This window comes from Triticum dicoccoides, chromosome 3B (genome assembly GCF_002162155.2).
Source record: "Triticum dicoccoides isolate Atlit2015 ecotype Zavitan chromosome 3B, WEW_v2.0, whole genome shotgun sequence".
In the NCBI taxonomy this organism is placed as follows: Eukaryota; Viridiplantae; Streptophyta; class Magnoliopsida; order Poales; family Poaceae; genus Triticum; species Triticum dicoccoides.
Genome location: NC_041385.1, coordinates 576,002,536 through 576,028,830, shown reverse-complemented (window position 1 = coordinate 576,028,830; position 26,295 = coordinate 576,002,536). Strand labels below are relative to the sequence as shown.

General features: G+C 43.7%; 2 protein-coding genes across 3 annotated transcripts; both read left to right on the top strand.

The window, feature by feature from the left end:
• The first annotated feature begins 504 nt into the window (after positions 1-504).
• Positions 505-4,911, top strand: LOC119277174 (glucose-induced degradation protein 8 homolog). 2 transcript variants are annotated; one of them, XM_037558420.1, is made up of 7 exons: positions 505-662; positions 2,225-2,366; positions 3,184-3,331; positions 3,409-3,484; positions 4,017-4,128; positions 4,217-4,308; positions 4,579-4,911. In XM_037558420.1, exons 1-7 carry the CDS (start codon positions 627-629, stop codon positions 4,594-4,596), a joined length of 624 nt encoding a protein of 207 aa, XP_037414317.1. In that variant the 5' UTR covers positions 505-626; the 3' UTR covers positions 4,597-4,911. The 2 variants fall into 2 exon arrangements, with proteins under 2 accessions (XP_037414317.1, XP_037414316.1); XM_037558419.1 differs by having other exon boundaries at positions 4,552-4,911.
• Positions 4,912-22,662: 17,751 nt separating this feature from the next.
• LOC119279671 (serine/arginine repetitive matrix protein 1-like) lies at positions 22,663-23,673 on the top strand. The gene is made up of 4 exons (XM_037560838.1): positions 22,663-22,673; positions 22,920-23,265; positions 23,368-23,456; positions 23,577-23,673. Exons 1-4 carry the CDS (start codon positions 22,663-22,665, stop codon positions 23,635-23,637), a joined length of 507 nt encoding a protein of 168 aa, XP_037416735.1. The 3' UTR covers positions 23,638-23,673.
• The last annotated feature ends 2,622 nt before the right edge of the window (positions 23,674-26,295 follow it).

Below are 26,295 nucleotides of genomic sequence, written 5' to 3'. Positions count from 1 at the left end.
GACATTCAAAAGTTGATTATTTAGATAGATTGTAAAGGAATAACGGGTATGCTCAATGACTTGAGGAGGAATCTGTCGGCCACTAGACCTGTGGTAGAAGATGTGAAGACCTTACTTTGGTAAGGCAAGAATTTTAGATTAGATGGGTGCAGTGTCCTGGAAATGAAGCGTCACATCGGTTAGCCTAAGATGGGTGTTAGTGAAGAGTTACTATTTAAAGTCTGGTTTTGAGTCCCTCGGATTCTATTTTAAGCATTGTATCGTCGGAATATTCAATTTTTTTATGAATAAATGAATGAACGGTCTTTTGAATCTAGAATTGTGGTATATGTAGTAGAAAATTTTCCTAACAATCCTGTAACCTCTTTTCACTTCTCCTTTGAGAAAAACCTTGTAAAACTGACGAACTCTCAGCACTTCTCTAGTCCTACTAGGGAAGAAAAGAAGTCCTCTCATGCGCCGTCACCACGGGCCCTAGAAAGCAGCCAGGCAAAGAAAAGGAGGAAACAAAGAAAAATTAGAATAGAAAAAAACCTTTTTCGGGGAATCTCGGCTCCCCCAGCGGCAGGCAGTGCCCGCCTCCCCTCCGAGCGTCCGGCGCCGACCTCCTGGACCTCTCCTCCGCCATGATGGACCTGGATCCCCGCCTCTACGAGGACGCCGTACGCTCACTCTCCACGCTCCTCATTCTTTCCCCCTCCCCCCCCCACTCGTATAACTTCCTCGGTTCTGGTGTTGGCTATTGTCCGTTCGCGAATCCGTTTGGGGTGGGAGATAGGGCGGCGAGGTAGATGGGGCGCTCTTGTGATTTCTCCCGTCCGTGCGGAATTCCTTCCCGAAGTACTCATTGCTTCGTGTTCGGCTAATGGATTCGTTTGCGTAGATTTCCGTGTACTGGACTGCCTTGACTGGATGATCTGCTCGTGCTAGGTTTTTTAGTGAGAGGAGGTCCAAACTTTGGGGATGAGGTTGTTGTGGTAGTAAAGAAGAGAGATCGATTCTTTGCCGATAATAAGGTGGCTTGTAGTGCAGAAGATTGGGACTTCGTCAATTGCGTGGGTTTCTAGTGAAGAAGAGATTGGAACTTTGTCGTTAAGGTACCCTACGGTCCAGTGGAATCAAAGAGACGCTCTGCTTGGCGGTAAGCGGCACAGGGAGCTTTCTTAGTGTTTGGCGGGTCGCTCTATCGGGGCGATTCCGCAGCGAGCCAGTTTAGCATTCAACAACATGAGTACAGGTTGCAGAGTATTGAACCACTTGTACATGCTTCTTAATCTGGTATTCTGTCAATGGAGACTTTAGAGTGCTCTAAGTAGTAGTATTGCCCTTATGGTAAACACGGAAGTAGTAGTAGTGACGTTAAAACGATATCCGGTCAGTAGAAAAAGTATACCTGATGTTTTACTAGAATCCATGAATTTACGTGCCATTAATTCTGGCGAAACCCCAATACCATATTTATTACCTCAATCTTATCGGTGGCCTGAAATTAAACATTTGCAGCCCAACCTTTGCTGTCCTGTGCTTGCTATTGGTTGCCGGCCATCAGTCTACCGCAATGTAGCGATTGCTGGCTGATCACGTCACCTCATTACCACTTTCCTTCTTTTTGCCACTAGATGCCCGATCCATATAGATGTGCTTTGCTGCTTAGATACCCATGCCGATCCATGTTCATGCATTTGCGAACTCTGACAACGCCTTAATTTCCAAGCGTGCACCCTCCCTGAAACTACAACTCTACTAGATGCCTGCATCTCAATAGGGAATAGTTCTGTGAAAGAATCTCTCCTGAGTCCTTACCCTTTGTTGAACATATTCAGTTGTCATTTGTAATTTCACAACTATTAAAGCACGTCAGCGATAAGCATATTTGTTTTCAATTGGAACATATTCATTTGTCATTTGTAATTTCACAAATATCTACACAAATGCTTTTATGATATTATTAATATTAATATGCACAACAAATAGAAATTTGGACACTACTAGGTAAGAGAGCACTGTTATCTCACTGTGCCCATGGATAATAAATGCAGCTATGCTTGCTGAAGTGAGTATAAAGTAGTCTTGGCGTTGCCAAATTCACTCAAGAAAATAACCTGTTACCGTTGTTGAGGCAGATGACTAGAGTTCTTCTCCCTAGATTTTGATGATACTAGTTATGCTTTCATCTTACTTTTGGTAATAGCCTGCTATTGACATTGAATTCTTTCAACCGCAGTCTGTCAGCGATAACGATGTTCGCAACATAGTGCTATCTTATCTTATGCACAATTGTTTTAAGGAGACCGCAGAGACCTTCCTATCCAGCACTGGGTTAAAGTTACCTGTTGATTATACTGTAGATGTGGATAAGCGTAAAGGTATATATTTGCAGGTCAATACTTAATCTTTTATTGGTATTGTTCAGGGATGTGTAATTGTGTATTACTCCCTCCGTAAAGTAATATAAGAGCGTTTAGATCACTGAAGTAGTGATCTAAATGCTCTTATATTTGTTTACGGAGGGAGTACTTGTTTAATTGCATACAAGGAACCTCTCTATATTTCTGCAAATTTCTTTCAGTTCTAGTGTACATTAACTTTCCCATTTTTTGTATTCTTATATTTGTTCAAACATTACAATGTCAATGTTAATTAAAGATGATGAAGGAAGTCCATTTTCATCTTATAAGAAAAGATGTATTAATAGTACTAATTACTAATTCAGTTAACTGAAATACTCCTACTGAATCAACTGGTCAATGCAAGTATGGAACTGCACTTCATTTGGCGGATGGGATATCAACATCTAGCCAATTCAGACATGATTGTTCTATCATGTACTTTAACCTATTGATTTGATTTACCATGTCATGTTAGGCTGCTTAGTTATACCTAAGTAAATCTGAGGCCTGAGGGTAATTCCTTCATGTTTTACATTTTTTGATTTTTTTGGGATACTTCCATTATAGTTTCTTTTTAACGGTAGCTTTCATTTGCTCCCTTTGTTCTTCCTTAGTGCCTTTGAAATAATCGTGGTATAACTAGATCTTAAATGTATCTGAGCTTACATATCATGAATTCATGACACTATGGAGTATGTCAGTTTTACAAAATGACCATTTCCATCCCCATTTGTCTACATGCATGGGATATTTGCATCTTATGTTCTAATGCTGTGTTGGGATTTTGTTTCAGCAATCTTAAATTTTGTGGTGGAAGGGGATGCCGTGAAGGCCATAGAACTGACAGAAGAGTTGGCACCCAACTTGCTAGAGAATGACATGGATTTACATTTTGATCTTATAAGTCTTCACTTCATTGAGCTAATTCGTTCCAGAAAATGGTAACTGGCCGAATTTATTTTGTGGGTGGGAAATTAGGTTATATGGTTTTATTAATCTGGCTATTTTTGACTGGCAGCACAGAAGCACTCGAGTTTGGCCAGAAAAAGTTGACACCCTTTGGTAAAGTTTCCAAGTATGTTGAGAAATTAGAGGTATAACTTTTTATAACCCTAGACGTATTAGACAACTTCAAATCTTGTTTTCATATACTAGTAGGAATTTGGTTGTCTGTGATACATGAGATATTATGCATTCGTATGGAAGGATATATCAAAACAGTACGGATGCCAGACCACCTGAAATTTCTCCTGTGTTGTAGTCATCTGGATACTGATTGATATCACCATCTTTGTTGAATTTGCCAGACTACGATGTGGTTTCATTATGTTTAATGATTACAACAGATCCAAATTCAGCATGATATTTGCATTGAATTAGTTTTAGCTTGTCACATACTATCAATACAACATGATCTTTTGTGTTGCCCAAGTACGGAGAAGTAGCCCATTATCATCACCGAGACCGGGTGCTGCTAGATTTTCTACGCAGCATGAGTTGCATATGGTTGAAGTAGAGAAGCACCATTCAACCAGTTATATGTAACTTCTTTAGCATGTCACATATGAGGATGTTTTGATTTTTTTGTGCGTGAGTAACTATGGAGATCCTTGTGTTATTGTGCAGGACTTTATGGCCCTCCTAGCTTATGAAGAGCCTGAGAAGTCACCTATGTTTCATCTACTAGCCCCAGAGTATAGGCAGAATGTTGCAGATAGTTTGAATCGGGCTATTCTCGGTACGCTCTAAGATACTCTCTTTAGCTTCTGGTACTGTAACCTCCATATACGATCGTATTTTGATGTTTGTCTGGCGATCAATCGCAGCACATGCTAATCTACCAGCATATTCATCATTGGAGAGAGTTATACAGCAGTCGACCGTGGTGAGACAATATCTACAGCAGGAAGTTGACAAGGTATAATATATAGCAGCACTAATCCTGTCTTTGTTTTTCTCATTATGAGTCATGATTCTGTATGGGTGTACTACAGCCCATTTACTCTTTTTCTAGCTCATACATAATTTTCACAAATATTGCTGTTTTACTTGCAAAAGGAAACACTTCTTTCTGGAAGTTGCTAATCGACTTCAATTGAGATTTCACTATTGGTGTTGTCGGCATCATGATGCATACATGACATTTGAACTCTTGGAGCAGGATTCTTACCCACCGTTTTGTTTGAAGGCCTTTCTGGACAAGTAAGGCGCAACCATGATCAGAAAGGAAAGGGCTATCATCACCCCTAGATTCGTGTGCCCTTGAGAGTGCGGAAACAACACCGAGAGTTTTTCCCATTTTCCGTTAAAAGAACAGCGAGATGCACATATCTGCAGCGACCTGACACTGTTGACAGTGTTGTACTTTGATAGAGTGGTGTTGTATGTGTTTTTTTTTTCGTCGGGTCGTCAGTATTCTGCTCCCCTTTAGTCGTCGTTAAACATGTACATATGGAAGCGCCGGGTCATTCTGTATTATTCGTTCAGATTGCTTTAGTGTGAGCCAGTTTGCTGTCCACTGGATGTCTCTTCTGTCCATCCCTTCAGCATTCCAGTGTGCCGAGAAAAAGAAAGGCGGTAGTATATACCAAAACAAAAGAGACGAAATTTCTATTCGAGAATCCAGATAAAGCGGCGTTTGCTTCTTTAGTTTTCCAAAATCGTGTACTACAGGAATTATGCGAAGGCTGGATCGTGTTAGTGGTTGGCAAGAGCATCTAGCAAACCTCGCATCCCGTCGACCCGCATAACTCATTTGCAGTTCACGCAAAATCACTTTTGTGGGCCGACGCGGGCTGGCACAGATGCAGACCCCGCATAATGGATCCGTAAAAAAGCATATTCGCAGAATATACTTTTTTACGGGTCGGCTTCTGCGAGTTTTGATCTGGCGCAGCTCGTCCCAGCCCGTAAAACTTAAATTGATCTATCTTAATGCTTTCATTTGCTTTTGCAACAACATTAAATATAAAATATATCACTAAATCTTGGCTAGAATAGCAAAACCAAAGAAAACAAGAACCACAAGAATGCATTTCAGAAGATTTCCAACTTCCATAACTGCTCCCACTAGTTGAAGCAATATCTTTTTCATGCATCTATTGTTGATCTGTGGATTCTTGATCTTGTTTTGTTAATTCTTGATGCTTTCTTCATTCTTCATCTTTGGTTTCGAAGAAGTTGACGTTGCTTCCCCTCTAGTTGCACATGCAGCCGCATCATTGCCTTCGATTGTACTAAGGAGTGCACTAACATCTATTAAGTTTCTTTCTATCAACAAATCAATGTATTGGTGATGTGGAGCATCCCACGTTCATCCCCATGTACACTCCGACTACTCTCCAAACCCCGAGAGGACATATGACGAGACCTCGAACATACGCCATTGGACACAAGGTGAACTCGCTCCTCTCCAAATCGTCACTTTCTACATGTGAGACATGGCTACTACCTCCAACATGTGTGCTATGCATGATCCGGTACTTAGAGGAAAGTCACGGAACCACCACATCCAACGGACGAGCTAGCGAGGACGCCAAGTACAAGAACCAAGAAGAAGAGACCCCGAAGAAGTTACAGCCACCGGACGACCGCTGGCGACCGGACGTCCAGCACCTGACGACCAGCCTGGCCAAGACCCAGCAGACGCACGCTACAGCGAGCGGACGACCGGTCCAGACCGGACGTCCGGTGACATCCCAGCGAGCGGACGATTGGCCGCACCGGACGTCCGGCATACCTGCACCCAAACCAAACTAGCGGATGTCCGATCCTTCCGGACGTCCGGACCTCCGCGAGCGATCGGACGACCGGTAAAGACCGGATGTCTGCTACCTATGTGCTCGCAGCTTCGGGCTGATGCCCTTGTACCCCTTCACTTCGACCCCCATTTGCACTATGACTATAAATAGACCACTCCCACCTCCTAGCTAGGGTTAGCAAAGGATTAGCTCATTTGAGATAGAGCTTTGCTCATCCATACGGATCTCCTCCTCGTGAGAGACCGCGGCCTCTTCGGAGAAGATCCACCATGGATTCAAGACCCCTTTACGGGAAGATCCCTCGTGGATTCAAGACCTCCTCTCAGAGATGAGCTACCGCCACTTGTATCGTTCGTTGTTGACTTTGGATCTCGTGTATGTCTTTGTGTTTCTTAGATCTAGCACTTGTGTGATCAATTCCGTGTTCGGTTGAGTGTTTCTCTTGTTTCTCCCTCGTGATTTTCCCTCGTGTTCTTCCGCGCGTTCTTCGTGTTCCCCGTAGGATCCTCTCCAAACGTGAAAGATCGGCCCCTAGGGTTCCGCCCTACATCATCTTGGTATCATGAGCCACGTTGATCACGTTTTTGGAGCCCCTACCCTCTTTTTCTAGCTTGATTTTGTTGCATTCTTATCCGAAAATCCGCATCAAAAATAGCCCCAATTTTTTGTGATTTGTTATTTTGATGATGTTTTGTTGATTTTGATCCGTGGATTTGCTTGGTTTCAAGTGGATCTAGCATCTCCCCAAGTTTCCCCATCTTTCATCCACGAAATCTCTTCAATTTTGACCCCGAAATCTCCATTTTTCGCTCAAAATCACGCCCCGGATCTCGGATTTCGCGTTGACCCCGACCAACCGGACGACCGGCGTTTTACGGACGTCCGGAGCCCCAGGAACGACCGGACGTTCGACCTTTACTGGACGACCGGAACCCCAAACCCGAGCTGAATTTACGGATTTCCGACCCGACCGGACGTCCGACGACCGGACATCCGTCCATTTACGGACGTGCGTAACCTGTAGATATTGACTTCGGCTGATTCTGTTTCGGCCATAACTAATTCATCTGAACTCCGATTTTGGCGTTCTTTAGCTCGTTTTGAAGCTATTGACATCCCACTTCCCACAAAAATAACACCAACATCATTTGACTCCATCAATTTTTTGGAACTTTAGCATCTTTACCTAGGGCTTCCACCACATCATCCACATAGCCACCATCGACTTCCGCAACCTAACCTATTTTGTTCCTCATAGCATTAGTGGTTGCTTGAGTAGTGATTCGAGTCTCCTAAGGTATTTTGGCTACTTAGGGATGGTTGCTTCTTCATCAACCACCACCACCACTTCCGTATAGGCGTGCCCACCATACACTTCCGCCACCCCCAACTTAACCCAATAGTTGTTTGAGCTTGTTTGAGTTGTGGCTTGTGTCTCCTAAGGTGTTTCGGCTACTTAGGGACGGCAACTTCAACTCCGACACGTGTATAACCCATCATTCCACTTCCGCATTGCCGAGTGCAAACCACCACCGCTTTCCCGCTACCACCATTTTGACATTTGATGTTTGAGATTTTGAGTTCGCGGTTTTTCCGTTTCCTAAGGTGTTTCGGCTACTTAGGGACGAGTCTCCATCATCTTGGTTTCTACATCAAGAACACCGCCACTCATCATTGCCTCGGACGGTAACCTCCATATCATCTTGGTATCGTGGTATCCCTCCTTTGTATATCCCCTTGCCATTGCATTGTTAACCCCTAGCTCATTCTGTGTTACTTGCCTATCGAGACTAGCCATTTGTGTATTGCCGGCAACGTGACTTGTGCACATTAGTGATCATACTTCCCATAGCATACATACCATATCATCGTGGTGCATATATTGGTATCATATCTTGTGTCACAAGTTTGTTCCCGCATATACACAATTGCTATCTTGGTTTGTGCATTGTGCAAAAGTGGCCAATGAAAAAAAAGAAATAAAGCTTTTAAGCAAAAGAGAGAGCAAAGAAGCTTGTAAGCAAGTGCCATAGCATCATACCACATTGCATATAAGATTGTCATATCCGATCATCTTGGATCATCTTGAGAGAAACACCGGGAACCATACATACATAGCATACTTGGGATAGAAAGTTTATCCATTTTGCATCTTATAGGTTGTGCACAAGTGTCGTATCCGCCTATAGAGCAATCGTGCTAGCGTCTCTCTTGAGTTGTGCAACACGAGCGTTTTACATGGACTCCACATTTTGTGCTCATTCCTTGGTTGTACGACCCCATTTATCTATTCGTGTGTGCGTTTCCGTGTGCCATCCTGTGCTATTGGTCTACTTGTTTCGCTTGCAAATTTGTGAATATCTTTCAACATTATTGACTCTTGCTAACATTTTGCATCAAATTTTTTTGGGCCACTATCCTCACCGAGCTCCACCCAAAGCCTTACTTGTGTAGGTGTGAGAACCGACAAGAATTGGTACCAACTGTGCTATTTCCTTGTTACACATTTGAGTGATAATTGATCCATCTTCAACATCAGTCAAGGTACATTTGGTACAGTTCTTCTCCTTCTCCCACTCACATTTGCTCGAGTCTTGTGATGGATAGGCAAGGCATTTCATCTCCGATCTACGACAACAATGACGGTGTGAACAACTACATCTCCAAAGCGTCTATCTTCGATCTACAACGACAAATGCAAGGCGCACAATCAAGATTGCGAGAGCGCCTCGAGAACATCTCCATCGACATTTTTCACTCCGAAGCAAGGAAAAGGGACTACATCGACAAGAAGCTTTCCGCACATAAAGAGGAGCAAGATGCAAGGATGGACGAAATTAGAGCCTTGATCAAGTCTTCTTCCCCTTCGTCATCTTCAAGGCGGCGACATTCAAGCCACAAGTCTTCGGAGCGCGAAAACGATGCAAGTGCAATTCATCCACGTCCACATCTACATGGCGACCACCATCACGTTCGTGATCAACATCATCATGAAGGGAAAGTCACCTCCAAGCAACATGTGCACGAGGACGACGAACGACATCTACTACAAGCTCAACCACGACAACGACATCATCATCATGAAGATGCTCCACAAGCGCAAATGCACAAGTCCCAACAAGACCTACTTCACGCCAAGTCCAAGCTTCAGGAGCACAAAAGAAGACCGCGATACGAACACCACCAAGACGGAGCTACGTCTACCACCACCACTTTGTCATCTTCGCCAAGTGCTATCGAGGCATCTTCGCCTTTGGACGTACGACATCTTCGCCTACTTCCCACGGGTACGCCTACAACGACTTCATCAACAACAAGGCGACCACCTACAAGCGAGGGCGACACTTCCATCTTCGGAAGCCCCTCAAGGAAGATGGCCGAGCATGGGAAACTCCATTCGGTCATGGAGACGAGCTACGAGGTGCCACATCATATGGGCCTCCCACACCAAGACGGTGACAAGAAGGTCGAGCAAGGGCCATCCCCTTCGACCACGGCGACGAGCGCGAACCTCTTCAACAACATGAAGACGGTGCCCATATTGGACTCATACTCTGAGTCAAGCTACGCGACCGCGCATGGAGATATTTGCATCAACATCTCTCCGACACCCACATATGAAGAGATGCCCCAAGTGCCATGTGAGGAGAGCCACTACCACATGAGTGACACGAGTGACTCCACCATGCGTGACATTAAGAGCATTTCCTATGAGAGGATGAGTGTGACCACCACTAGCCCCACACATGAGAGCATGCCACACATCCTATGTGAGGTTGAGCGCCATTTGAGTGACTCCACCAACCATATGAGTGAGAGCATCCTTGAGGGAGTGAGTGAGCCACAACACTTAGAGAGTGAGGTAGTTGACACGGCATGTGAGGCTGTAGGATCAGAAGTATGTCTAGGGGGGTGATTAGACTACTTGACCAAATAAAAACTTATCATTTTCCCAATTTTAGTCTTTGGCAGATTTTAGCTAACTTAGCACAAGTCAAGCAATCTTAACACAATTCAAGCAAGCATGCAAAGAGTATATGAGCAGCGAAAAGTAAAGCATGCAACTTGCAAGAATGTAAAGGGAATGGTTTGGAGAAATCAAACGCAATTGGAGACACGGATGTTTTTGTCGTGGTTCCGATAGGTGGTGCTATCGTACATCCACGTTGATGGAGACTTCAACCCACGAAGGGTAACGGCTGCGCGAGTCCACGGAGGGCTCCACCCAAGAAGGGACCACGAAGAAGCAACCTTGTCTATCCCACCATGGTCGTCGCCCACGAAGGACTTGCCTCACTAGAGGTATATCTTCACGAAGTAGGCGATCTCCTTGCCCTTACAAACTCCTTGGTTCAACTCCACAATCTTGTCGAAGGCTCCCAAGTGACACCTAGCCAATCTTGGAGACACCAGTCCAAGAAGTAACAAATGGTGTGTTGATGATGAACTCCTTGCTCTTGTGCTTCAAATGATAGTATCCCCAACACTCAACTCTCTCTCATAGGATTTGGATTTGGTGGAAAGAAGATTTGAGTGGAAAGCAACTTGGGGAAGGCTAGAGATCAAGATTCATATGGTAGGAATGGAATATCTTGGTCTCAACACATGAGTAGGTGGTTCTCTCTCAGAAAATGTAAGTTGGAAGTGTAGGCTCGTTCTGATGGCTCTCTCCACGAATGAAGAGGAGGTGGAGGGGTATATATAGCCTCCACACAAAATCTAACCGTTACACACAACTTGCCAATCTCGGTGGGACCGAATTGATAAACTTGGTCGGACCGATTCAGCAAATCTAGTGACCGTTAGGATTTTCGATGGGACCGACATGCAACTCGGTAGGACCGATATGGTTAGGGTTAGGGCATAACTTAATCTCGGTGAGACCGATTACACAAACTCGGTGGGACCGATTTTGGTAATAAGCTAACCAGAGAGTTGGTCAGGTAAACTCAGTGGGACCGGTTTGCTCATTTTGATGAGACCGAAATGTTACGAAGGGGAAACAGAGACTTTACATTGCAATCTCGGTGGGACCGATCGCTCATCTCAGTGGTACCGAAATGTTACGAAGGGAAAGAGAGAGATTACAATCCCATCTCGGTGAGACCGAGATCCCTATCGGTGAGACCGATTTGCCTAGGGTTTGTGGCAGTGGCTATGACATCTGAACTCGGTGGCGCCGGATAGAAAGAATCGGTGGGGACGAGTTTGACTTTTGGTTTAGGTCATATGTGGATGTAAGAAAGTAGTTGAGGGCTTTGGAGCATATCACTAAGCACTTTGAGCAAGAACCTCATTAAGCAACACCTCATCCCTCCTTGATAGTATTGGCTTTTCCTATAGACTCAATGTGATCTTGGATCACTAAAATATAAAATGTAGAGTCTTGAGCTTTGAGCTTGAGCCAATTCTTTTGTCCTTAGCATTTTGAGGGGTCCACTTTTCTCATCCATGCCATGCCATTCATTGAGCTTTCCTGAAATATTTATCTAGAAGTAGCATTAGCTCAATGAGCTATATGTTGTTAGGAATTACCAAAACCACCTAGGGATAGTTGCACTTTCAATCTCCCCCTTTTTGGTAATTGATGACAACATATAGATCTAAGCTTCGACAAATGATAATAAGATTGAAAAACATTGTCGCTTTGAGAAGTATGTGAAATGTGAGAGCTCCCCCTAAATTTGTGCATAGTTTAAGATTTGCTTTGGACTGCAAATGCACAATGAGTTAGGATCATAAGTTACTCTCCCATGTCACATACATCTTGGTGGAGCGCTCAAAATGATAATAATTAAACACATGCACTCATCACCAAGCAAAGTGAATGATCATATAGAGATAAAAGGATAATGTCATCCAACAAGCATTAATGTAGCATATGATCAAACACATGATCATCCATGTATCACACATGCATAAAGTATATCAAACAAGCAAACAAAGTTCAAGCACCAAAACAAGAGAGAATAAAAAGCAAAGCTCTCTCTCGAAGCCTATGATCTATACATTTTTCTCCCCCTTTGGCAACAAGTTACCAAAAAGTTCATAGAAAATGCATAGTACTAAATCGACTCTCAGGCTTGGTCTTCAGCTGGTGGTGTAGAAATAACGCCAAGGACGAAAGCATCAGTTGATGAAGATGGAGCTAGTGGAGTAGATGCTGGAGCTGGTGGCACTGAAGCTGTAGCTGGTGCAAACGAAGTTGCTCTTGTGTCTGGAACAGGCACTGCAGTAGATCTTTGTGCTCTGGGCACTCTAGCAAACACATCAGTGGTAGTCTTGCCCTTCCTCTCCTGCATGTCATCCTGAAGTTGCTCAACAACTGACTGTGTCTCAGTGACCTTCACATCCAAGTCATAGAATGTCTGCTCCATGATCCTCTCCAGGCTCTCCTGGTTTTGAGTCAGGGTGGCCAATCCCTTCTCAATCCTCAGAGTGGAGGCAATCAAGTAGCCAAGCTGATCTTGCTTGCTCTTCAGGAGATACTGAGGTGCCTCATCAATGGTTGGCATCTTTGTAGCCTTTTCAGTCCTTGCCTTGTCCTTCTTTGCTTGTGCTTGCACAGAAGATGGTTCATTTTCATCCATAACCACTATGTTATCCTCAAAATCTGGGTAGATGGGCATGTGATCCTTGTCCAAGAGGTATGTGCTAGTGCCCATCTTGGAGTTGATTAGCTCTTGGATCTGTGGGGCATACCCACAACTTCTCTTTTGGTCAGCAGCTGTCCTCTTGATAGTTTCCACTATAAGGCTCATGACCTTGAACTTTTGAGGCACATCAAATATGTGAAGCAGGTTGATGGCATGTCCTCTGATCATCTTGTGATCACCTGACTTAGGCAAAAGAGTGTGCCTGAGGATCCAGTTGATTGTTGGCAATCCTGACAGAAGGTAATGTACTGATCCAAACTTGTGTGTTTCAATAGTAGCATCTGGGATCTCCATGTACATATGTGTCATAGAGTTGTGATCCTTCTTCTTCTTGGCATAGACATCCAATTCATCCTCTTTCTCCTTAGGTGCATTGATCAGATTTGCCCATTCTTCAACAATTGATTGGTACCTAGTACCTTCAGACATCCATACTATCCTTCCATCTGGGTAGAAGTGTGTTGTGGAGTAGAACTGCATTATAAGCTCATCATTCCACTTTGTGAGCTTCTGCCCAACAAAGTCATCCACTCCACAAGCATTGAAACTGTCATACACTCCAGGATAGTGCTCTTCATTTTCCTTGATATATTTCCAGTCCACCCATCTCATGTCACAGACTATTGGCTTCTTGTCAAGCAGCACTGTCTCATAGAAATCCTGTTGTTCCTTTGTATGGAACCTGTAGTCCACAACAATTCTCCTCCTGACTGCATAGGGATTAGTCAATCTCCACTGTCTGAGTCCTGCATCCTTTCTCAGCTACATGATGAACATCATTGTGATCTGGAATTTTGGGCTTCAACTTTCTCAAGACATGTTCCTCATCATCTTCTTCTTCAATAGCAGCTTCAGGCATTGGGGCCTTGTTCTTCTCTCCAGCAGGAATGTTCCTTATATTCCTCTTGGGTGCATCTTTAGGCTTTGGAGCAGATGCCTTGGGAGCTTCTTTGGGCTTTGATGAAGCAACCCCTGACCTGATGGCATCACCCATAAGTTTCTGAGCTTTAGGTGCTGGTGCAACAACCTCTTCCTCTTCTTCCTCTTCCATCATGGAAGGCTTTCCAACAACCCTGGCCATGGTCTTCTTGGCGCTTTCCTTCCTCTTCTTCCTTTCTTCAGCAACCTCTTTGGGTTCAGATTCCAAAGGTACTTGAGTGGAGGCTCTAGCTTTAGACATGGGAATTCTTCTAGCAGATGCTTTGGTCCTCATACCAGGCTTGGTGGCAGCAGCTGTGCCATATTCCTTCTTGAGCACCTTCTTCTTGGAAGTGGCCTCACCCTCAACAGCCACATAGTCTTCATCCTCAGACTCTGAGGTTTTCTTCTTTCTGGCCCTGGTGGCTGCCTTAGGCAAGTTGCTGGGTGCGCTCCTGCTACCATCATAGCTGCTAGAGGGACTAGTGCCCTCACTCATATGAACCTGTTCCTCAGACTTGTTCTGACTGTCACTTTGATCAGACATGTTGCAAACACTGACAGCAGACCCTGTGAATAGATATATATAGATGAGGTAAATAGGATGAGCATCACAAAATACAGAGGTTTTTGCAAAAGAATGAGTCAAAAACTTAGTTTTAGTTTTCCACAGAAAGCATTTCGGATCTACCGATTTGTAAACTCGGTGATACCGAAGCAGCTTTAGGAACCTAAACTAGTGAACTCGGTCAGACCGAGTCACAGTTCGGTGGCACCGAGACTGCTAGGGTTTCACAAAGTCCTGAACTCGGTCACACCGATTTGCAATTCTCGGTCAGACCGAGAATCACATGTGCAATAGCCTTGGCCAAATTGGTGGAACCGATTTCTACAACTCGGTTGGTCCGAGATGGTTTCGGCAGAAACCCAACCCTAAATTTTCGATTCACAACTAGACTACGGAGTGTTTTCGCTGGATAAGATGATCTCAATCATGGCAAGACACATGGCAAAAACAATGTGCTAGGAATCGGAGTGAGATTAGCACAAGGATCAAGTCCATACCCTAGTTTGGCGATGGACTTGCTACGGCGGCAACGGTGGAGATGATTCCCATTAACGGCGGCGGAGACCAGCGGTGAGAGGCAGCTGGCGACGAGGAGGACGATCCGGAGACCCAGGGAGGCAGAGCAGGCTGAGCGTGGGTGAAAGAGTTTGGAGACATTTCCAAAATTTTGCCCATGGATATATAGCCCGACCCTGTCGGTGTGACCAAGTGGAACAACTCAGTGGCACCGAGATGCATCACTGCAAGCAGTTACTGCAACTCAGTGTGACCGAAAAGTTCAAATCGGTTGCACCGAGATTGAAAACCTAGATCGACTTAGTGATCTCGGTATGACCAAAATGGGAGAATCGATCAGACGAAACACACAAAGAAGTTTTGGAAGTTTAAGTCTATGACGAATCGGGGACTCCGAGTGCTCCTCACACAGAGTGGTTCGAATCTGACTTGATCAAACTTTGTGATGTAGCATGAATAGAGTTTGAGACAAGAAAAGCATAGATAGCTAGAGAAGGTTCTTAGGCATTCTTGTCCATCCACTTGGCAAAAGAGAAGAAACCAAACAATCAAAGCAATAAGTGGATGTCCTCGAATGAGTGAAATATGCAACCAACATGCTCACACAATAAAATGACAAATGAAATATGTGGCAAAGCATGCACAACCATTTTAGCATCTATCAAGCAATTGGCGATGACTAGGTCATCTATATATGAGTATATTGACTTAGGAGTCAAATGAGAGCATTTGATCATAGGTCATACTCATCGTTTAAGCTCAAGTGGGGTTGCCACTTTTACATAATGCATTGTTGTGTTCACACCATTAGAGTTGCTTTAACTCAATTCTTAGAGTAAAGCTCCCCCTAGATGTGAGATCCCCCCTTAGAGGGATGAACTAACCTTGGGTTTTGTCGATGATGACTTCATGTAGGTGTTGAAGATGTGGATGCTCAATGTTGATGTAGATCATTTGGAGCAATCCTTTGGAGTGAGTTGCACTTTCAATACCTACACGGGTTAGTCCCATAAGGAACAAACAAGGATATCCATAGACATAGAGTGATGCACACACAAAATGATGTCTATGAAAGCATTAGGTTACCTTGTCCCTTGTCTTACCAACAAGAGGGTTTGTGGCTCCATGAACTAGTGCAAGATCTGGAAGTTGATTGCACTTGTCCTTGCCAAAATGATAAGAGTGAAGTATGTTGGCGGAGTCACCCTCAAGAACTCTCTAGTTCTTCTTCTTCGGGATCCACATCATCTTGATGGGAATCCTTGGAGTTGTAGTCATACTTGATGAAGTAGAACTTGACGTAGTCTTGGGAACCCACTTGACCAAGGCCTTGGGAGCTTCTTCAAATGCATCAATCTCCTCTTGAAGCTCATCCTTGCCTTTTTGCTTGTGGTCTTGTGGTGGAAGATCATCTTGAGCTTGTGTCCCTTTGAAGGAAGTAGGATCATACTTCTCTTGTTGAGGAACAAACTTCGTCTTGGGGTATTGATCTTCTTCCCACTCAACTCCATTGGCATTGAACTTTAGTTCAAAACCAACACCTTGGTTCTTCCGGTGCCTTCCTTGCTTGCGTACAATTTCCTCGAATTGCTTACTCCCGACAAGGCTCTTGTAAACACCTTTCTCTATAATTCCCTTCAATAAGCTATTTTCTTGCTCAAGTGTAACTTGGCTAAGAGAATCATTAGTGGAATCAAGAGAACTACTAGAAGCAACAACATTGGATTTAACATGATTATTGTTACTACTAGAGGAAGAATCCTTTTTGTTCTTGTTACTAGACTTGACTTGAGGCATGTAAGTAGATAAGAGTAAACGCTTGGCAATGTAAGAAGAACTTTTCTTGCGAAGATCACCATTGATTTCCTTTAAGAACTCATGCTCTTGCTCAAGGTTGAGCTTTTCAAAGCGTAACTTCTCATGAGTCCTTCAAAGTTCTCGATGATCCCCTAAGATAGTTTCATGAGCTAACTTAAGAGTGTTTAGTTCTTTAGTTAGGATCTCAATCTTCTCCTTATCATTGTCATTCGTTTTATCTTGATTAGCATGATTAATTGACGTTTCATCATAGTATTCATCACTAGAGTTGTCAATAAGTAAATCATCATCACCTAACAAGTCATCTTCATCACTATTGAAATCAACATACTCGGGGTGTGTTACCTTTGGGCCTTTAGCCATGAAGCATCTTCCAAGTCCTTCATTTGGTGAATCAAATATGTCATAGGAGTTGGTTGACACAAGTGCTAGACCCGCAACACCTTCATCTTGAGTATGTTCGGAGTCGGAGTGATAGCTTCTCTCGGAGTGATTGTTGGAGTCGGAGCCGGATACCCATTCACCAACATGAGCTTGATGTCTTCGTTTTGTGTAGCTCCTTGATGAATTGTCCTTCCTTTCCGAATCCTTGCTCCTCCGGGATGTTCTTCGCTCATAACGATCATCTCTACTCCTTCTCTCCCTTGGTGGTGATTCTTCTCTTCTACTTCTCCTCTTAGGTGATTCTTCTCTTCTTTTGTAGGGAGCCGTACACTCATTGGAATAGTGTCCGGGTCTTCCACAATTGTAGCAATTACGCTCTCGACTAGAAGATCTTTTGTCATTGTAGGACCTTGACTTGGAGCTTCTCTCTTTGCTTCTACTCTTGTAGAACTTGTTGAAGTTCTTCACCATTAGGCTCAATTCTTCATTGAAGGTTTGTTTCTCACTTGATGATGTGGGGGATTCACATGAGGCTTTGTAAGCACCACTTGACTTGTTGTGGAGCTCCTCCTTATCCTTGAGTGACATCTCATGAGCAACAATTCTTCCAATGACTTCCGTTGGCTTGAGATTCTTGTAATTGGGCATCGTTTGGATCAATGTGCACACGGTATCATATTTTCCATCCAATGCTCTTAGGATCTTCTTTATGATGAATGTTTCGGTCATCTCTTCACTTCCTAACCCGGCAATCTCATTTGTAATGAGAGCAAGCCTAGAGTACATTTCAGCGACGCCTTCACCATCCTTCATCTTGAACTTGTCAAGTTGACTTTGAAGCACATCCAACTTGGATTCCTTGACGGAGTCAGTACCTTCGTGCATATCAATCAAAGTATCCCAAATTTCCTTTGCATTCTCAAGACGACTGATTTTGTTGAATTCTTCGGGGCACAATCCATTGAAGAGAATATCACAAGCTTGAGCGTTGTATTGCAGCATCTTCAACTCATCCGCGCTAGCTTCACGGTTCGGTTCTCTCCCATCAAAGAATTCACCTTGCAAGCCAATACACATAATAGCCCAAACTGCGGGGTTATGTCCAAGAATATGTATTTTCATCTTATGCTTCCAACTAGCAAAATTAGTACCATCAAAGTAAGGACCTCTACGGTGATAGTTTCCCTCGCTAGATGCCATACTCTCCTAGGTTGTGAAACCAAGGCTATGACCACCAAAAGCTATGGAAATCAAAGCAAATGGAGACCAAAGCTCTGATACCACTTGTAGGATCGGAAGTATGTCTAAAGGGGGGGGGTGATTAGACTACTTGACCAAATAAAAACTTATCCTTTTCCCAATTTTAGTCTTTGGCAAATTTTAGCTAACTTAGAACAAGTCAAGCAATCTTAACACAATTCAAGCAAGCATGCAAAGAGTATATGAGCAGAGGAAAGTAAAGCATGCAACTTGCAAAAATATAAAGGGAAGGGTTTGGAGAAATCAAACACAATTGGAGACACAGATGTTTTTGTTGTGGTTCCAATAGGTGGTGCTATCGTACATACACGTTGATGGAGACTTCAACCCACGAAGGGTAACGGCTGTGCGAGTCCATGGAGGGCTCCACCCAAGAAGGGTCCACGAAGAAGCAACCTTGTCTATCCCAGCATGGTCGTCGCCCACGAAGGACTTGCCTCACTAGCCATAGATCTTCACAAAGTAGGCGATCTCCTTGCCCTTACAAACTCCTTGGTTCAACTCCACAATCTTGTCGGAGGCTCCCAAGTGACACCTAGCCAACCTAGGAGACACCACTCTCCAAGAAGTAACAAATGGTGTGTTGATGATGAAATCCTTGCTCTTGTGCTTCAAATGATAGTCTCCCCAACACTCAACTCTCTCTCACGGGATTTGGATTTGGTGGAAAGAAGATTTGAGTGGAAAGCAACTTGGGGAAGGCTAGAGATCAAGATTCATATGGTAGGAATAGAATATCTTGGTCTCAACACATGAGTATGTGGTTCTCTCTCAGAAAATGTAAGTTGAAAGTGTAGGTTCGTTCTGATGGCTCTCTCCACGAATGAAGAGGGGGTGGAGGGGTATTGAAAGTGCGTTATATCGACTAGAGGGGGGGGTGAATAGGAGATTTTTATGAATTCTTCACTGAGGAATTTGCTGGTGAGGAAATTCCTAAATGAAGAACTACTAGCAGCAGAATAAGTACTCAGAAAGGAATGAAACAGAACACAAGCATAGTCATCATGATGAAATGAAGACAAGCACAGAGTACAGAAAGCGTAAACACAGGATAACACAAGATGAAGATGGACAGACTGAAGAAACTGAACTGAGGAAATTGAGAAAGTCTTCAGTCAAAGTCTTCAAACAGATATGAACAGGCACACAACAACATGCATGAGGAAATGAAAGAGTTGAGGACATAGAACCAGTTAGCTCGGTGAAGACAATGATTTGGTAGACCAGTTCCAACTGCTGTCTCAGTTGTACATATGGTTGGAGCGGCTGAGTATTTAAACTCGAGGACACACAGTCCCGGACACACAATCCTCACCGTATTCTCCTTGAGCTAAGGTCACACAGACCTTGCCCAATCACTCGTGGTAAGTCTTCACGTGACTTCCGAACCTTCACAAACTTGGTCACTCGGTGATCCACAATTCCTCTTGGATGCTCTAGACCTTGACGCCTAACCGTCTGGAAGAAGCACAGTCTTCAAAGGAAAGAAGCATCGGATCCACGCAGGATCAATCTCTTCAGTGATGCTCAATCACTTGGGGTTTTGTAGGTTTGGGTTTGGGATTTCCTCACTTGATGATTTTCGCTCAAAGTCCTCGGAGGATGGGTTGCTCTCAAATGACAAGTGTCAGTTTCTCTCGGAGCAGCCAACCAGCTAGTGGTTGTAGGGGGCGGCTATTTATAGCCTAGGGAGTAGCCCGACATGATAAGACATAAATGCCCTTGTCTGATATGACCGTTAGGTGGGTAGATATTTTGGGACAGCTGGCGCGTAGCACAGCAACGGTAGGAATATTTGACTCTCAAATACCTCAGGCTATCATGTTCCTCACTGTGTAGGCAATTCGCACTAGCGAATTCCTAACTCCTCAGTCAGAACAAATTCCTCAGAGATCAGAAGAACTTTGTCTCTGTCACTGAAGAATTTGACTGAAGTGTATGAGATTTCCAATGGCTTCACTCGAAGGGATCGGTAGGTGTAGGATTTTGAGTTGAGCATCACATGGAAATTTTTCCTTAGTATTTCCTCGACCCCCTTTAACAGTACGGTGTTTCCTATGACTCAAGAAAGAGAAAATGAAACTATAAAAACAAAATTCTTCACGCTTCATGTTCCTCGAATGAATACCAAGTCTTCAGGGTCACACCAATTTCTTCACTTTCAAAGTCTTCAGTAAGTCTTCAGAAAGTCTTCCGAAATCCAAAGTCTTCAGATGAAGAACTTCATTTTTAGGGGTCGACATTCTCTGTAAATATCAAACTTCTCATAGACTTATATACCTGTGTACACTCACAAACGCATCAGTCCCTTAACCTATAAGTCTTCAATACACCAAAATCACTAAGGGGCACTAGATGCACTTACAATCTCCCCCTTTTTGGTGATTGATGACAATATAGGTTAAGTTTTCAACGGGGATAAACATATGAAGTGTAAATACTGATATTGAGGAATTTGATTGCAAGATATAGAAGAACTCCCCCTGAAGATGTGCATAGTGAGGAATTTGCTTTTGAAGGAATGCACACTTGAAGAGTATAATCATGGAGATCTCCCCCTATATCTTGTCATTCATAAACGCATTTAACATATAATATGAGGAATTTGAAATGCATGATGAAATATGGTGACTGATGTAATTCAGCATGCGTGCATTAACATAAATGAGGAATAAGCATGCAGAAGAACACAGCAGAAGTATCAAGCCACCATAGAGTTTAAGATTACAACTCGATCCATCAAAGTCATCAGAAGAATGAGAGTTGTAACTTAGCAAAAAACGCCCATACATAGACCCGCTTGAAGACTAACTCAAATTTCTCCCCCTTTGTCATCGAATGACCAAAAGGGTTGAAACTGAGGACTAACGCCCCTGAAGAATATCATGATGATGGAGGAGCACCAGCGTTGGCAGGGTCTTGAGTCGATGTAGGGCCTATTGCAGTGTCGTCCAAGTCTTCATGCTCGTCCGTATCGCGTGATGAAGAATATGAGCTGGCCACCAAGGGAGGAACCTTGACCTTCTTGTATCTCTTCGGAGGAGGAGCAGACCAGTGAAAGTCTTCCTTGAAGCCCATTTGCTTCAGATCTTCTTCACCATATAGATGTGACAAAATAGCCCAGGTGTGATCAAACACTTCATGGAGGTAGTAGTGGTTTTTCTTCACTGCATTATGTGTGGAAGTCATGTTGTGAAGAATAGAACCAAACTGACGCTTAACCCACTTGTGGTTGCGATCCACCTTCTGGTGAAGACTTATCAGCAGTTCACGGTCAGTCATCACACGAGGAGCAGTAGCTTGAGGACTTGACTTTGGAGCATTGGCAGCAGAATCATGTGTGGCAGAGTCATCATTGGTGGAGTAGGATGCAGCTTGGCGGAACTGACCATCCAATGGACGAGTGCCTTCATCGATCACAGCTGGTGACTTGCCCTTCTCATCAGATGAGGAAATTGTCCGCTTGAGGACTTCAATAGGGGGCAAGTAGATGAGGTGATTCTGAAAATCTGCCTTGTAGTTGAGTGAAAACCTTGTTCTGAGGAATCTCATGATCCACGACGCGTAAGGCTTCAGCTCAAATGGAGAAAGTGCAACATTTGCCAGAGTCCTCATGAAGAAATCATGATAATTTATGGGGATGCCATGCATGATATTGAAAAGCATATTCTTCATCATTCCGATAATTTCTTCATCGGATGAGTCATGGCCTTTGATGGGACTCATGGTCTTCGTCAGAATGCGGTAGATGGTTCTGGGCACATAGAGCAATTCCTTCACAAGGAATTTGGTCCTTGGAGCTTGTCCTGGCTTCAGCGGCTTCATGAGCACTTGCATATAGTGATCAGTAAGTTCAGGTTCATCATACACACAGCGAGCACCGTCAGGTGGAGGACTGATAGGTAAGGCACGAAGAAATTCAGAGGCTGGTGCCTTTTAATGAGTATTTTCAGTCATCCAGTCCAACACCCAAGAATTGACCTCAGCAGCATCGCCTGTGATATGCAAGGTTGCGTAGAACTGAAGAATAAGCTCTTCATTCCAATCAACTATGTCAGAGTAGAAATTGAGCAAGCCAGCGTCATGAATCATGCTGAGGACTTGAGAGAAGCAAGGCATGGATTCCATGTCCACATGAGGAATATGCTCATGATCGAAGACTTTGCCCTTGTTGTAAAGCACTGAGGAATAGAAGTCACTACTGGAAACAGGGAATTTGCCATCAGCTAGCTCTTTGCCATCTGCCAGCTGATGGCAAAGAACGTCTTTGCCATCTACTTATAAAAAACAGATGGCAAAGAACTGAAAGACGGCAAAGAACATGGTTGCCATCAGCCAATTCTTTGCCATCTGCTAGTGGATGACAAATAATATTTGCTATCTGCCAGCAGATGGCAAAGAGGTTGGCAAATCCTGTGGCCGTCAAGCGTGTAACGGCATACCAGCCCCACCTCTTTGCCATATGCCAGCAGACGGCAAAGATTCTTTGCCATCTGCTGGCAGATGGCAAAGAGATGGGGTTATTTTTTTCCAGGTAAAAAAAACTGTGGGGTTATCCCCTCTCTCTCTCTCCCCACCCATCCAGGTAAAAAAAACGTTGTTCGCATCTCATCCACACACCGAACAACCCCCGTCGATGGCGCTCTAGGCTCGCCCGCCGCCACCCTGTCGCCGGCCCCGTCGCTCCCCCGCCCTGTCGCCGGCTGCGTCACTCCCCCGCCCCGTCACCGTCGCTCCCCTGCCCCGTTGCCGGCCCTCCCCCGCCCCGTCGCCGGCCCTCCCCCGCCACCCTGTCGCCGGCCCCGTCGCTCCCTTGCCCTGTCACCGGCCGCGTCGCTCCCCCGCCCCATCGCCGTCGCTTCCCCGCCCCGTCGCCGGCCCTCCCCCTCATCCACGGCCCACCACACATCCTGGAATGCTGTGGTGATGCAGCTGGGGCAGGCATCGACGACGCCATCACCGCGGCACACCACGATGCCGTATATGCAGTCTTGGTCAGTTCGTGGATATGAGGCGCTAGTGAATAGAGCAGTAGATAGGAGCTCAAGGTTTGCTTTTAGGTGCTCTCATTCATGTGGGTGTCTCTGTAGTAGCAGATCTACGTCAGTGGATTGACGGCAGCGACGAATGGCTCGAAGCCGAGAATAAGCAGCAAGACGATGATCATGGCTCTGCCTAACCATAGGTAATTCAGCTCTGCCCCCTCCAGCAGCTTCCTTGTTATAAGCATCATTTGGAAAACTCGTCTGTCTTACGGTTTGACCGCTTACTTGTTTAGTGATTATCTGATGATATCAGCTTGCAGGCCATGCAATCAAATTTCGTGGAATACAATAGTGCGGCCGTCCAGGCATCAGCCTGTGTAATGGCTATAAGCAATGCAAGACAAGGGGAGAGAACAATAACAAATCCAGTTTTAGTGTTTCCGTCAAAGGAGAAGATGTCTTCTTATGACCTTGAGGGAGGTGCGGAGTTGAAGATGATTACGATCGTTCGGTAAAGCTAATGGACTATTTGTTAGAAGCTTGACCCGGAAATGTTTCTTATGCTGAAATGCTTCGAAAATGCTCTTAAGCTTGTGTGATGCTGACGTTTGTCAAGACATTGAAAACCTGAGGTATGCAAGCTTGGTTGCAATATCATGTACTAGCAGAGTTTGTAAACTAAGTTCGATATCTCCGATTTCGTAAACTAAGTTTCGACGGGTCCTTTTGATATCCAATGCTGTAGGTGCCTTTTTTAGAGAGGCTGAGGAAGTGCAATTTAGCCTGTTGCCGGCTTTCTTAGCATCCAAAAAACAAATTCTTGTGCTATTTTTCCATGGACCTAGTGTCATTCTTCATGTCTAGTATGGCCTGTTATTTGTTCTGCAAAACATGGGCAAAAGCAAGTAACCAGCTGGCAAATTCGGTTACCTCCCAGCCAAACGCAGTGCAAAATCTCAAAGTAGTTTGTGGAAAATGCTTATGAACTGGCATAAATAGTAGTACTATGTGAGAAAATCTCAGTGTAGGATCTCAAGAATATAGCATCGACTGAGACTCTTAACGAGGTCTCAGTCGACTGAGATTTAGCAAGATTGATATGAGAAACAAGTTTGCAAAACAGTACACCCCAGGGAAACAAATGTGTTTTTAGTAGAACAGTAGGTTTCCCTGGTGGATGTTTTTCATTTTAATGTAAAGAAAAGTAAATGATAAGAGTGATTTTTTGTTTATTCACATTTGATATTCTTTTGAGGAATCACAAGGAGGCCCATATTCTATACATATTCTATACATATATACATATAAGCATTCTATACATATAAACACAAGGAGGCCCTCATATTAATATTATAGTTCATGTCAGGTATTCCATTATTATTATATACATATATATTATTAATTAGTTCAAGTTTTAACCTAGCTAGCTCAAAAAATCCCTGTAGGTAGAAGCATAAGAATAAGGCTGATCCTCTGATCCCCGTAGGCCTTCAATGCCCATTTAGGAATTAGGACGTTCTGTAGGCACACAACAACCTGCATTTGCAAGGCACCACTGATTTAGTAGGTATTGTTTGTTTGCAAGTTTGCATTGCCGGCAGATTTTGTTAACCACATCTTTGAGATTTTTTTCCCGTTGATTTTGGTACAGAAACCGAATTACAATACCTCTGTAAATTTTGCTTTACTTTGGTAGTTTGGTACAACATTTTATTGGCAAGAGTGTCAAATTTATTTTTGCATGTACTTGCTTCCTTTCGTTTGTTATTAAAGAAAAGACCTCCTTTGATTTACAGGAATCTTGTAGGAATTTATCATTATGTCAAAATGGTTCTGATCTGCTATATCTCTATCATCTCCTTGTTGTTGCTTTATCTTTCATTCACAACTCATAACAGAAGTTTCATGTAGCCCAGGAAGAAGTGACTAAGAGGATGGCACAGATAGAAAATCTCAATGAGGTACGACCATTTTCTTCTCTATGCCTCCCTTGACTTGGTAGCATAATTCTTGAGGGTTCCATTTTATAATTCTTGGTAGTAGATGCAGATTAGAAGTTTCTTCATATTACAATACACTTTATGCCTCCTTTTCTTTTCTTTATGCCTCCCTTTATTAGAAATTCTTGAAGGCTTCATCCTGGGAGTTGATTATAAATCTATTTGTATGACCTATATGTGTAGTTGTTTTATTTATCGCAAACATAGGAAGTGTCATAGTCTTAAGTCTGATTCTAAGTTATCATTACTAATTTGCTGGCAGCAAAACTAGACTACGAGAAGGAGAACTCAACCAGAGGATAGCACTGGCCGGTGGTGTCGCTGTCATTCAGGTATTAATGGAGGGCATTATCTGTTGATATGCTGCTCTTTTCCTTGATAACCTGTTGGAAGGAAGGATGATATGGTGACTGTAACCCATGACTTGATAGGTGGGAGGACGAACATAAACTGAACTTAAAGAGAGGTTGGGAGTTGAGGATGCTCTAATGTAACTAGGTGAGTCAATCAATGTTTTTTCATTGAACATTTCAAGTTGTCCTTTGTATTTGCTTTTCAAAGAAGCAGAATTAAGTCAATTAGTTTGTTGCTTCCTTAAAGCTTCTGAATTGCTTCTTCTTTTCGCACGCTGCCATTAAGGAAGGTATTGTTGTGGAGTGTGAACTATTTTCAAATTGGCTGCTAAAGTAGATGTGTCAAGGATACCCTGTTTCATAAGGTACAAGAAACGAATGACATTGCCCCGTGCTCCTAATACCCGCAGCCAACACGGTCCACCACATGTGGGTCACAAACAATCATGTTGAACCATTGAACATTTCAGTTTTTCCATTCAAATTGATTGCAAAGAATGTGGGTGTCAATGACAACATTGTTACCGAGAAGGTTAGATCTCATTTACTAATATAAAGTTCATATATTTCTGCATAGATCTGAATAGCATAAAAGATGATGTCGTACCAGATTATTTCTAGCTGCAAGTGTGCGATCCTTCTGTTCGGTAGTACGAGGACTTGATGGTTGCTGGTATCATCGACCA